A 12041-nucleotide genomic window follows, 5' to 3' on the forward strand; every position below is an offset into this window, starting at 1 on the left:
CTCGGATGTTAATAAAAATTATGCTGCTGTAACGTAAGTATTTGATTTTTGACACCATTAGTTGAACATAGAAAATAAAACTAGGAATTTAGTGTCTTATTGTCACCTTGACTTTATTACTGCCTGTATTTGTCTCATAGTTGATGCTTCACCTTCCTGGTGCATCTATGAGTCTCATTTGAATCTGACAGTTTACTACTTAATAGATCCAAAATACAAAGATTTGTATCTTTTGAAGAGTTTTTTTGTTTGTTCCGTTTTTTTAAATCTTATTTAACAAACCCAAGGCACATCACAGCCTGAGCAAAGGCTAGTGGAATTATATTAGACTGATTTTTAAAATAGATGAATAAATGGATAGATAAGTAAACTCAACTAAATCCAATGAAGTGTATGTGTTTGAGTTCCATATGTTTTAGACACTCTTGACCTGTTTTACTATGGAAAGAAGTTGGACTCCTGTATGTGGTATGTGCCTAACAATTTATTTTAAAATTAATTATAAAAAATCGTTTCCAATCAACTACAAATCAGCTATTCACAACAAAGTAAGAGCAAAATATTAGTAAATTGCTATGACACCAATTTGGTCTCTAAGAAATTGTGATGTGTGTAAAATATTGCAAAGGCAAGTCCAGGACCGGGGACTAATGAGTTAAAATATGTGTCTGCGGTGCGGAGTGTGTGAAGGTAATTTGCTGCTGTCCCTTTAAGGGCATTGTGGGCTGTAACGTGGACGTCTGTGGTCTGAGCTGATTGGCCAGTACCACAGGAAGTGTGCTGAGCTTCCTGTTGTTATCACTGCACACTAATGTAGCCAGTTAGTGGACGTTAGCTTAGATACTGAAAAGCTGCTTCGGCTGAATTGCGTCTATTTACAGCGGTAAGTCTTTTCTATAAAGCGGACAAAAGCTGAATGACAGTGACAGCTGCATGGCCACAGGAGACAGTAAAGGAGCCACGGTGCTAGCACTGCTGCTAGCTAATGTTAACGTTAGTGGAGCTTAGCTATGATGCTAACGTGAGATGACAGAAAGGTGACCGAAACGGAGAAGATTGACGCTTGTTTTTGTTTTTATTTTGCTTTCATTGCCTTGAATGTAGCCGTCTTTGCCTGACAAGATATTCACCTCGGTAATGTGTCCCTGTGGTCCACAGCACACTGAATGGACGACATCCCAATGGTGACACGATGAAGATGAAACCTGCCAAGAAGAAATCTTTGCAAAACAACAACAACAACAACAAACCAAAGAGGGGGGAGAAACAACAGGATGCGGTGAAAGTGAAAAGTGAATGTGAATCAGAGGAGGGCTCTCATGAGGTTTACACTAATGGAGATGGTCTCAACATCCAAATCAAGGAGGAACCATACTCACAGGAGATCAGCGAGGAGCACAGTGGAGACCCTTCCAGCTGTCTGGACACTAAGCCTGTGGCATCCAGATCAGATGCTCACCACCAACAGGGACACGTAAAGGACGAGCATGACCTTGACCATCAGCCACACCAGGAATCCACCGAGGCTGCTATCAAGGAGGAGTCAGAGTCGTGGATTAAAGAAGAGAGGGACTGTGAAGAGGAGGCAGAGGATGAAGGCAACATCCAGGAGGGTTATGGAGAAGGGGAGGAGGTCTGCACAGGTTGGATAGAGTTTTCTTTTTATTGTTTGTGTTTACTCACTCTTTTCTAAGTGCAGCTCCACAGTATGGTGTCTCTTTGGTTGCCCTAACCACATTGTTAAAAGTGTAATGGAGCAACACAGATGGCTAAAATGTGGAAGTGCATTTTTAGTAACTTTGAAGTGTCAAATTTGACTGCAGTAGTTTGCTGTGTAATGTTTTAATTTAAGAAAGGCATGTTTGAAATACATTTTTATATTTACCCTCCTTTCTATCTCAGTGTCAGACGACAAGTCTGGATCATATCAGCCCAAAAAAAGTGCATTTACAGTATCTACAATAGCCTTAATTTAATTCAATATATTCTAGATTGTCACTATGACAGGGAAGTGTACATAATAAATTGTTCCTTTTTGTTTATATGTGCTCTGCTTTCTGTGTGTGTCTTCCTCTCCTGCTTAGAGTCATCGTCTGACTTCTTCCCATGTCCTCACTGCACCGTCTCCTTCACTGACTTGGAGTTCTTGGAGAAGCACATCAAGTGGGTCCATCAGAAACAGTATCTTGCCAAGTTGAAAAGATGCCTTTCAAACAGCACACTAAACCTCATCCCCAAACACACCTGCACTGTCTGCAGCAGCACCTTTAACTCTAAAGTACACCTTAGGGTCCATGTACGTGAAGCCCACCCTTCTGCCCCTCCCCGCAGGCTCCACCCCTGTCCAACCTGTGCACGCAGCTTCCAGTACCTGAAGAATCTGAAGAATCACTGTCAGCGATGGCACAACATGTCCGTGGTTACCAGAGGAGGGCATCTGAGCTGCGCCGACTGTGGGAAGAACTTCAAAGCTACCTGGGGTCAAGGGCCTCATTTGTGTCATGAGCCGGATAACACAGAACCTGAGGATAAACCGATCTGTCTGGACACTGGTGTGCAGTGTCCAGAGTGTGGCAAGAAGCTACGCACACCTCAGAGTCTGGAGGATCACATGCGCACACACACAGGCGACCGGCCGTTTGTCTGCAAGGACTGTGGCAGGAGGTTCGTGGAGCGCAGCGGCTGGCGGCAGCACATGAAGATACACACAGGTGAGAAGCCGTACAAATGTCAGGTTTGCGGGAAGGCCTTTTTAAGATCACACCACCTCAAGTGCCACTTAACCACACACTCGGGCAAGAAGGAATATTCTTGCCCCGAATGCGGAAAGGAGTTTGGATTCAAGTCGAGTCTGGATGTCCACCTGAGGACGCATTCCAGCGAGAAACCCTACCACTGCAATGTGTGCGGGAAGAATTTTAACACCCAAAGAAACCTGAGGGTTCACAGCAAACTTCACACCAATGAGAAAGCTCACCAGTGCGGGGACTGTGGGCTGAAGATCGGAGATCTCGGGGCGTTGAAAATACACCTGCGGACACACACCGGTGAAAGGCCTTACCACTGTACAGTCTGCGGCAATAGGTTCATTCGCCTTGCACATCTGCGAAACCACCAACGCACCCACACGGGTGAGAGACCCTACAAATGCACTGAATGCGACAAGAGCTTCACTCAGTCCGGCGACCTGGTGAAACATAAGAGGATACACTCTGGGGAAAAGCCCTTTGAGTGTCCAGACTGCCACCGCCGTTACACCTCCTCTGGTGATCTGGGAAAACACAGGAGGAGTCACACTAACCAGCGTCCCTACTCGTGCCAAGAATGTGGAAAAAGCTTTCGCCTGTCAGGCCATTTGAAAACTCACATGTTAACGCACACTGGGGAGAAGCCATATTCCTGCCCCAACTGTCTCCGCAGGTTTGCTCGCTCTCACCATCTTTCTGGGCACGTGGCTAAATGTCGCTGAACATTCCTGAGAGGACTGTAAATACACTAGGCTGATTCTGAGAGATGTTCAGTCGACTACTAGAGTTTCTTTTTTTTTTTTTCCGTGAATGTGTCAATGTCAAAACTCATATCTGTACATAATTATTTATATGACCTTTCTGTAACCCTCTTGACTCAGATTAATTTATTATGAACTGTGAAATGAACTCATGATTCATGTTTGACATTGCATGGAACTTTTTTTTTTTTTTTTTTTTTACAGCACTATCCCAGGCCTTGTATGATCTTCCTCCAGGATCGGTCTAAAATGGTTTGGGAAGACACTATAAAAATGGAGGCTTGAGAACGTGGTATGAGGCAGAGGTCAGCGGGACATGCAGACAGCAGATGGTTTTTGTCTCCACTGATCAATGCTGTATTATTTGTAAAAATGTAATAAATTATTTGATGACTGCATGAACACTGGAAGAGGCCAAATTATGTGAAGCGTTTGTGCACAAGTGTTAAATGCCCACAATAAGGATGGTTGTATTTCACCAGAAACTGAAAACTGGAGAATTATATAAAAATGCAAAGAATAACAGATTAGTGGGCAGACCTGGTTTGGCTCTTAGTATTCATAAATCTAGCTGGGTAACACTGCTGAGTGAAACTTGGGAATGGGGACTATTTGTTTAGTCAGTGTCTGCTTCAAGAAACCGTCATTGAATGAAACAGTTACTCTCGTTTCTCTAACACACTGGACAAGCAACTGCTCTTTAGTTCTCCCGGCTATGAATTTATCTTTTAAAACTGTAACGAGTAAGCTAAATGTGTAGCACCTGTATTTGATGATGATTTGGTGTGTCGTCTTGGGGTCGGGAGTTCGTCGTTATTAGTTTAGTAGCCTTTAAAATCACAGCAGTGTGATCGCTGGGGTCATGAAAACTGCGAAGGTGAAGTGTGGAGGCCCTGAAAGGAGCCTGCTTCTCTGCGTGTTCAGGCTGCTGTTAACTCAGCATTGATGCAGGGCACGGCGCATCTCGGCGGGGCGGGGCAGCCGTAGTTAACTTGGCGTTCAACGTGGACGCTCAAGCTCCTCCCACGAGGGAGGGGCGGATCGACAAAACACGCCTATATTTAGTTTTAGCGCGCAGAGTGCGCAGGTCAAGTTTGCTAAGTGCGAACAAGCAGTTTGTCCACGTCCCAAAATTGGCGGCATATTTCGTCAAGTTCTTTTCTTTTTATTTATCTTAAAAGGTGTAAATATCTATAAAGTGGCAGACATAAGCCAGCTGGACCTTAACTAACTTTGACCTGAGCTCAGACTGGGATGATGCAGTGCTAAGGCAAGCTAGCGCTAACTCAGCTAGCGAAGCTAAGCAGGACAGCTGCTGCTTCCTTTAGCTGCTGCTGTGTTCACGGGCTCAGCTGGCTCTTCAGTACCAGGTTCAAGACAAGCGGTGTCCTCCAGGAACACGTTTTAAACTCAGTTTTAATGTGCAGGTACCCCAAAGCACTGCATGAAGGCAGCTTAAACTACGCCCCGGCTCAAGTGACTGCATGCATCGACAGTAAGTTCGGATTTCTCCTGTCCTCTTTGCCAAATTATGAGATAAGTGGATTCATGTTTTCAGTAGGTGTTTAATATTTCATGGCTTAAAGAAGTCAGCATATCATGTAACTTTCTCTCACACATCAGGTTACATGATCAACATCACACATCATTTAATACAAAGTGGCGTCTTACTTCGCAACAGTACAATTCACACACATGTATTTATATTCAATATGATTGCACAAGTCTATGGTTCTTGGTATGTTGCTGTGCATCACATTACTGTGATCCTTCGTCATATAATTGATAAACTGTGAATTGACACTGAATTGAGGGGATTTGTAGTATTTGAGTTACACAGTCATTCATTTAATTTACACTAATGTGAGAGTGGCCTTTTTTACTCCATTCATTTTGTAACGTATTATCTGGCAGAAACATTAAAATGATCTCAGTTTAAGTAACTGAGTATTCTGTATAGTCAAATTAAAAGATAAAACCTCAGATGCAGAGACCTCTAGTGGCATTTATGCGATTTGTACAAGTCACATCAAGGAGGGCGTTGACATTAAATGATAGCTTCATAATGTAGTGTACATCTTACTAGACGATGGGTACATTTAAAAAAGTCACAAATTACCTTGCTGTCCTCTTTGTCAAACCTGCCTTTTTATATCTATAGATAATTTCCTCTACACTAAAGAAGAAGGCAATAGGTGAGATGATCCAGTCAGCCAAGATGGGACCACAGCGTCCTCAAAGCGACGAGGAGAGAACTCCTGTGGGACGTGAGACGAAGATCCATTCATTCATAAGTGGACCGGGTCGCCCCATCAAGACTGAAACCACAACAGGAGGTGAGGAATAATTATCTTTGGCCAGCAGAATAATCTGCTATTAGGTCTGTTGTAACAGATTGGTTAGAAACCAAACTTTACAAAATAATTGACTGTCCAGCAAGTCAAACTAGAAAAGAGGACACGAACCAAAAAGAATATTATACAGCTCAGCGAGGGACACATCCTTATTAACATGATCAAGTTGCAAAAGCAGGACAAGGACGTCTTAAAACCTGCACACAGTAAAGAAAAGTTGAAAAATGAAGAGGAGGGCATGAGCTGGACTGATGTTAACTGATAAACGAGTCAAAGAGGAGCCGGCAGACCCTGAGACACATGAAATCTACCATCACGTAACAAAGTTTGTGAATTAGGAATTTAAAGGCCTGGAGGCATTTGTGAAGGGAGAGTTTTTTCTAAACTCACTTTTTATTCATTAGAGTATGAATTGTTGAACCTTACACAGATATCTTCTTTGTTAAAAGAGCTCAAAATAATTTAACACAGGTACCTACATTTTAAACTTGTTCTTATAAATGCTTGTTGTTTTTGCTTTATTTGCAGCTTTAGCAAACGATCAGTCTCTACATACCTAAAACTATCAACTTTCATTCCTGGTTGTTGTTGCCTGCATTGAGTAGAAGACTCCTACCGCCCATATGTTTCAGGGTTTAAGAACCCCATCGTGATCACTTCACCTTCCAAAGACTTTCATGTGTCAAATGAATTTTTTAAAAAAGGTTAAGCAATGTACAAGTACCGTACACCAGAACTGATATTTAAAGGAATAGTTGGGATTGTTCGAAGTTGGGTTGTATGAGGAACTTATCCATAGTCAGATTATTACCTACAGTGGATGGCAGTCAACAACTAAGCAATATGCTGCTTTGGATGAAATCAGCAGATTAAGTGTAGCTATATTTAGAGTATTTTCACAGCTTTACTTCGCATCAGACAGCACTTGAACAACTGAAGATGTCCTCTCTCGCTTTGCTCTCTTCAAAGCCACCAGACTCACTTGATTACAAATTTAATTTTTGCAGAGCACGGGAGTTTCTGGTCTGCTGCTGTCTCAACTAACAACCTAACAGACTAGTTCAGATCTCAAACAACCATTTGAAATACCAAAGTGATCCAGTTACACAGACAGACGAAATGATGCAGGCAGTTGTAGACAAGCAGCTCCCACGTTCTGCAAGGTAAAACGGCTGTTTGCCAATGGAGTCTGGTGGCTTTGAAGAGAGAGAGAGAGAGAAAACACTTTTAGTTCTGTTGTTGTAAACTGATATTGTTGTTTTTTTTTAATGTTTGGATAAAATGAATTTTTTCTGCTGCCCCCATCTATAGCAGTACATTGCTTAGTGTCTGTACCAGGACTCCTGCCTGCTCCTTCAACTGAGATCATGCTGACTTCGATCAGCTGTAGCTAATACACTGACTATGGATAAGTGCCTCATACAAATCTGAGCTATCTTTTTTTAATACAAATGTGTAAGTGTCATTTTTGGCAGTGTTTATAGATGTGTATGTATATGAATGGGTGATGTGTTGTCCACCTGCTCTTTTACAATATATTCATTAATCATTACCTGCCTTTTAAATTCTGCCGAGGCTCCTGAACACCAAGTTATTCAATGGTATACTTTTTCTCTCTCAGCTTTGTCTCTGCAGGAGTCTCCTGAATTATACTGTTGCTCACACTGCACTGCAGCATGTCGGCTATCATCACTGGAATTATCTCTGTGGTATAGTCAGACAAGTGTCCTCTAGATATAGAGGGGTCACTGTCAGAGTTGGCACAACATTTCAGTTTATTTCTCTTAACGTCTGATGCTCAGACTGTGGAACGAGTTTCCTTAAGTCCTGTGGACAGAGGCTTCATGAGCTTGTTCGTAAGAAAGCCAAAACCAAATTTGCTCACCCTTAATATGCAACACCAAAATCGCTTGCAGTAAGCTAGGTGTTCATTGTGGCAAGATATTGGTAAACCCTACAAGTTTGCATAAGCACATGCTTAAACGTTTCATGCCTGTAAAGAGTGGGGAAAAGGCCTTTTTAGAGTAGACTCCCCAAACAGAGGAATGTACAAACAAGGTTTCAGCCATATGAATGTGATGTACGCAAGAAGATCACTGCTTGCCTAAATGTGTTCATGCATATATGTAAGAAACCTTACACCTGCTCTGAATGCAGAAATGCCTTTGTATTCAGGGGCTCTTTAAGCAAACACAAACTACCACCATTTGCAATCTGGGGAAGGCTTAAATCACACAGAATGTGGTAAGAGCTCTACCAGCAAGGTTTAACCATTGAGTGAAGAGGGAAGAAATATCTTTGACAGGACTGCAGCTGTTTGTTTTTCCCTTTTAACTGTTGCGTACTACTTACACAGCACAATACACTACAAATACTAAGACTCTTTTAATAGTTTTAATAGCATGCTGACTGACTATGCCTAACAGACGTTTTTTCAACAAATCCAACAGTACAGTTAGAGTACAGTTTTAGATGCAGCTTATCCTTTACTACTTTTTAGCTTTGGAAAAATATGCTCTGACAGTTGTCAATAACTGTTATTTAAATGTACTTAACGTATTAGTGAGTGTATGTGCTAAAAGATGGACAACTCGGTAGCATAAGGAACTCAAAGGCCGGCTTTGCCAGGAAGATGTTTGGTACGGTTAAGTGGCACAGAAAAAACTAGAACTTGTTTCCACATGAGAAAAAACTCCAGGGGCTTTGGAAGTATCTCAAAACAAACAGCTAAAAATAGAATAGGAATAAAATGCATGAAAAACAGTGATGGTAAGAAGATGAATTGCCTTTTTAGTATCTGAGATTGCCTTTGAAAAGCAATTTTTTTTAGTCTCACTGTGTCTCTTGCATTTTATTTCCTGTTTAGATTGGGATATATATATATATTTGTCTGTGGTAGGGCAGTCATCAGAGGAAAACCTTGCTCACACATTCATTTACACCCAGGATATGCGTCACTAGGACAAGGGCCGCAACCAAACCTGTCTCGGTCAATTCAGTGGGAATTGGTCTATTATTTTTATGTCCGCAATTACGAGGACAGAGCAGTAACTACGACTCCAGCGCAGATAACAAAGATATATTTAGTAGTAAATAATATTGACTGTACCTTTGTTTAAAGCTGGAATCAATACTTCTTAAAGCGTGTCCATTTTTCATTTAGCCGCGTCATGTCTGTGCGGAGGAGGGGCAGAGAGATGAATGGTTGGATTCTCTAATTCCCCCTGTTGCAGTTATCATAATTGTTGAACAACCACGGTTTTTAAAGATCGGGCTCGAGGAGAGGCAGGCCACACAAAGAAAGTTAATAGATTTGGAAAATTGAGATAGATTGCACAGCAGCCGTTTTTGGAATGTTCCATCGGCGTGGCAGGCAGATGGACAAATATGATCCGGGGATGAGGAGGTGGGGCGGGGAGGGGGACACTGCAGCACACAAACACAGGGCAGCAGAGAATGCATCCTGACAAATAAAAGTGTTACTGTTCACCCTTTCCATGCGGCGCGGCTGTATCTCATCGTCTGGCGGCTGATAGCCGGATGCATCACAGTTTGAGGCCTGCATCAGCTTTAGAGCAGATGAGTCGGCCGATGAATTCGCCCTGAAAGGCCGCAGTGAAGCAGCAGTAGTTCCTCTCTTGAGGCACCAGGGGGAAATGGATAGCTGTGGAAAGGATGCTTCAGGGAATAGGTGAGCTCAGGAAATGTCTCTCACCCAGAAGTTCTGGTAATTTGTTAGAACTATGATACGGAATAAGCACGTGGTCCGCATTGCGTATAGAAAATATTTTTTGTGTCCCATTGTAAAGCATCATCATACCTCCTCCTCCATCATAGACAGTGTTGTTCCAGCTGATGGTGCTCCCTGTGTAAGATCTCTGACCCTGTCATTTGTCTGTTGACGATGGCTTTTAGAACCTCTAAAGGATATTTTACAGCAGTGATTTATCCACAGGAGCCTACATTTGTTTCCATCCGTTTTGATACCGGTCATTGTTTCCACATTTGATGCAATCAGGCCTTTCTCTGCTCCTCAGAAATCTTTCCCATATCCAATTTTCACCTTTCCCATGTCCAATTTTCCCTAATATTCAGATGATTATGGCATGATGCTTTCCTTCCCTGCTTTCAGCATTCTCCTCTTTTCCTCTCCTGCTCCTATTTTCCCCTGACTCCCTCTCAGTCTCCTCCTTAGATTCTGACTTACAGCTACATGATATGAATGTTTACAGTGACATTATATTTAATCAGCTCCGTTATAGATACACTACGATGGCTGCGGGTCTACTGCAAATCATCCACAAATCGAAACATAAAACCTTACATTTATTGAGCCTTCCCCGTCCCAAAACCATAGCGCAAAAAACATTTTCAAAACGCCCCCTTGGACAGACAGTTGGCTGTGTTTTAGGTTGCAGTCTGAGAATCAAATTACCCCATATTGAATCTTATAAGAGTCCAGTTGAGGGGATTTTCTTTTTGTGATGTAATTTGAGCTATCCAATTTTCCTTGTATTTACTGTCTATATTTTTGTCAATTTGGCAGAGGAACACATTGTGTGCGTTGGCGCTGGGTGTCACTGGTGTCGTCACGCTACGGTGGTTTTGGTGTTGGCTGGCCTCGGAGGTCACTGTGTGGGAAGAGATGGTGGCTCTGCAGGGCTTTGCAGCGGCTCTTGGCCTGTCCCTTTGGGCTCCGGCAGGCCCACATCCACTCCTCTTATTCATGAAGGGGTCAACACACGGGTCAAAACACACCGTTTGACTCCCCGCAACACACTGGTGTGTGTGGGCGTAGATGAAACCGGGTATTTTGTGGGCCTTTGGTAAGCTGCAGCTGGTAGCGGCTCTTACTTCTCTCCCTCTCAAGTCCAAATGTGCCTAAAAGCATGGCTCACACAAAGGAAGGAGAGAGAAAACGCCATTAAATTGCGTTGCATTGAGTGCTGAGAGTGGGCCGGCGAGTTACACACAAAGGGATGGAAAGACGCTGTTTATTCCCTATTACTATCACCACATTGACAGGTTGGTCAAGAGGTAAGGAAGATTTCTCTCCCCCTCATCCACCTCTAACGCTAGAACTGAGAAACTATGCTGGTCAAGACTAATGTGTCCTGCACCAAGCCAGCTGCCATGGTGGTGACTCCTGAAGTGGATCTCTTGACCACGGCCTCCCTCCTTCTCTCATCCCACTGTAACCTCTTGCTCTCTCTGTCTCTTTAGCGGAGGGATAGAGATGTGGAGGGCGAGGGAGACTGACAGTGTGCGCTCCCCTGCTCAGTAAATATGAACTGCACCCAGCAGACAGACTCATTCATCACAGGGGAAAGAGGGGGAAAAGGGGGTGGTGAGGCAGCGTGGAGGGATATAGAAAGGACTAAGAGAAATGTCCAAAAGACAGAGGGAGGGAGGAAGAGGAGGAAGAAGAGAGGTGGGAGGAATAGGAAGCACATGGAAAGAGGATGAAAGAAAGGAAAGTGTTCTGGGTGAAACGAGTGGGAGAAAAAGATAACAGGCTGAAAAGGGGGGAGAGAGAGGCTCGGATGATTGAAGGATAGATAAAGGATAGCGGAGGTGCACAGGGAGGAGAAACATCAAGTATGAAAAAAAACTGATGAAATATCGGAGGGCATTTTATATCTCATCACCAAGAGATCATGTGCAGCCTTTAAGCATCTTGTTATGAGAGCAACATTAGTTTTGCTGCCCTACGGTCAGGAAGCAGATGTCTCACTCTGACTTGTTGCTTTTCACATTTTGACCTTGAATGTGCACTCCAGTATATGAGCTCGGGTCTGGAGGTCACGTTGCATTACTGCAAACTATTCTCTTTTTTTTTTTTTTTCATGCATGTCAGTGTGAAAGTGGCAGTTAGGCACGAGGTGTGAAGATGTTATAGTTGCAATACAACGAATCCCATGAAACCAACTAAAACCAACAATCTGTTTTCTCTCAAAACTTTCCAACCTCTCTCAGCCCCAGGCCCACTCATCCCTACTGACGACTACATTTTTAATTATTACCAAACAACACCCAAACACGAGCAAAAAGGGCATTTGTTGCCGACTCTTTCAGCCACGAATTTGGTGCTCTAGTGTGTATGGCATCCAGGTGGTGTTTGTGCAACTGACCACAACAACCTACAGTGGCCAGTACGGTGTCTGTTGTAATGAAGGAAC

At 43.1% G+C, this 12041-nt stretch overlaps 1 protein-coding gene across 1 annotated transcript; it reads left to right on the forward strand.

Annotated features, from left to right (window-relative positions):
- Positions 1 to 822: 822 nt before the first annotated feature.
- LOC139205300 (zinc finger protein 436) lies at positions 823 to 3901 on the forward strand. The gene is made up of 3 exons (XM_070835469.1): positions 823 to 883; positions 1159 to 1643; positions 2085 to 3901. The coding sequence occupies exons 2-3, from the start codon at positions 1193 to 1195 to the stop codon at positions 3467 to 3469; spliced, it is 1836 nt and encodes a 611-aa protein (XP_070691570.1). The 5' UTR covers positions 823 to 883; positions 1159 to 1192; the 3' UTR covers positions 3470 to 3901.
- Positions 3902 to 12041: the final 8140 nt, after the last annotated feature.

This window comes from Pempheris klunzingeri, chromosome 8 (assembly GCF_042242105.1).
Source record: "Pempheris klunzingeri isolate RE-2024b chromosome 8, fPemKlu1.hap1, whole genome shotgun sequence".
In the NCBI taxonomy this organism is placed as follows: domain Eukaryota; kingdom Metazoa; phylum Chordata; class Actinopteri; order Acropomatiformes; family Pempheridae; genus Pempheris; species Pempheris klunzingeri.

Excerpts from the sequence above, each read along its gene's own strand:
- LOC139205300 (XM_070835469.1), top strand. The coding sequence starts at position 1,193 with ATGAAGATGAAACCTGCCAAGAAGAAATCTTTGCAAAACAACAACAAC. Across the intron at positions 1,644-2,084 it reads AGGGGAGGAGGTCTGCACAG|AGTCATCGTCTGACTTCTTC; the intron begins GTTGGATAGAGT and ends TCTCCTGCTTAG.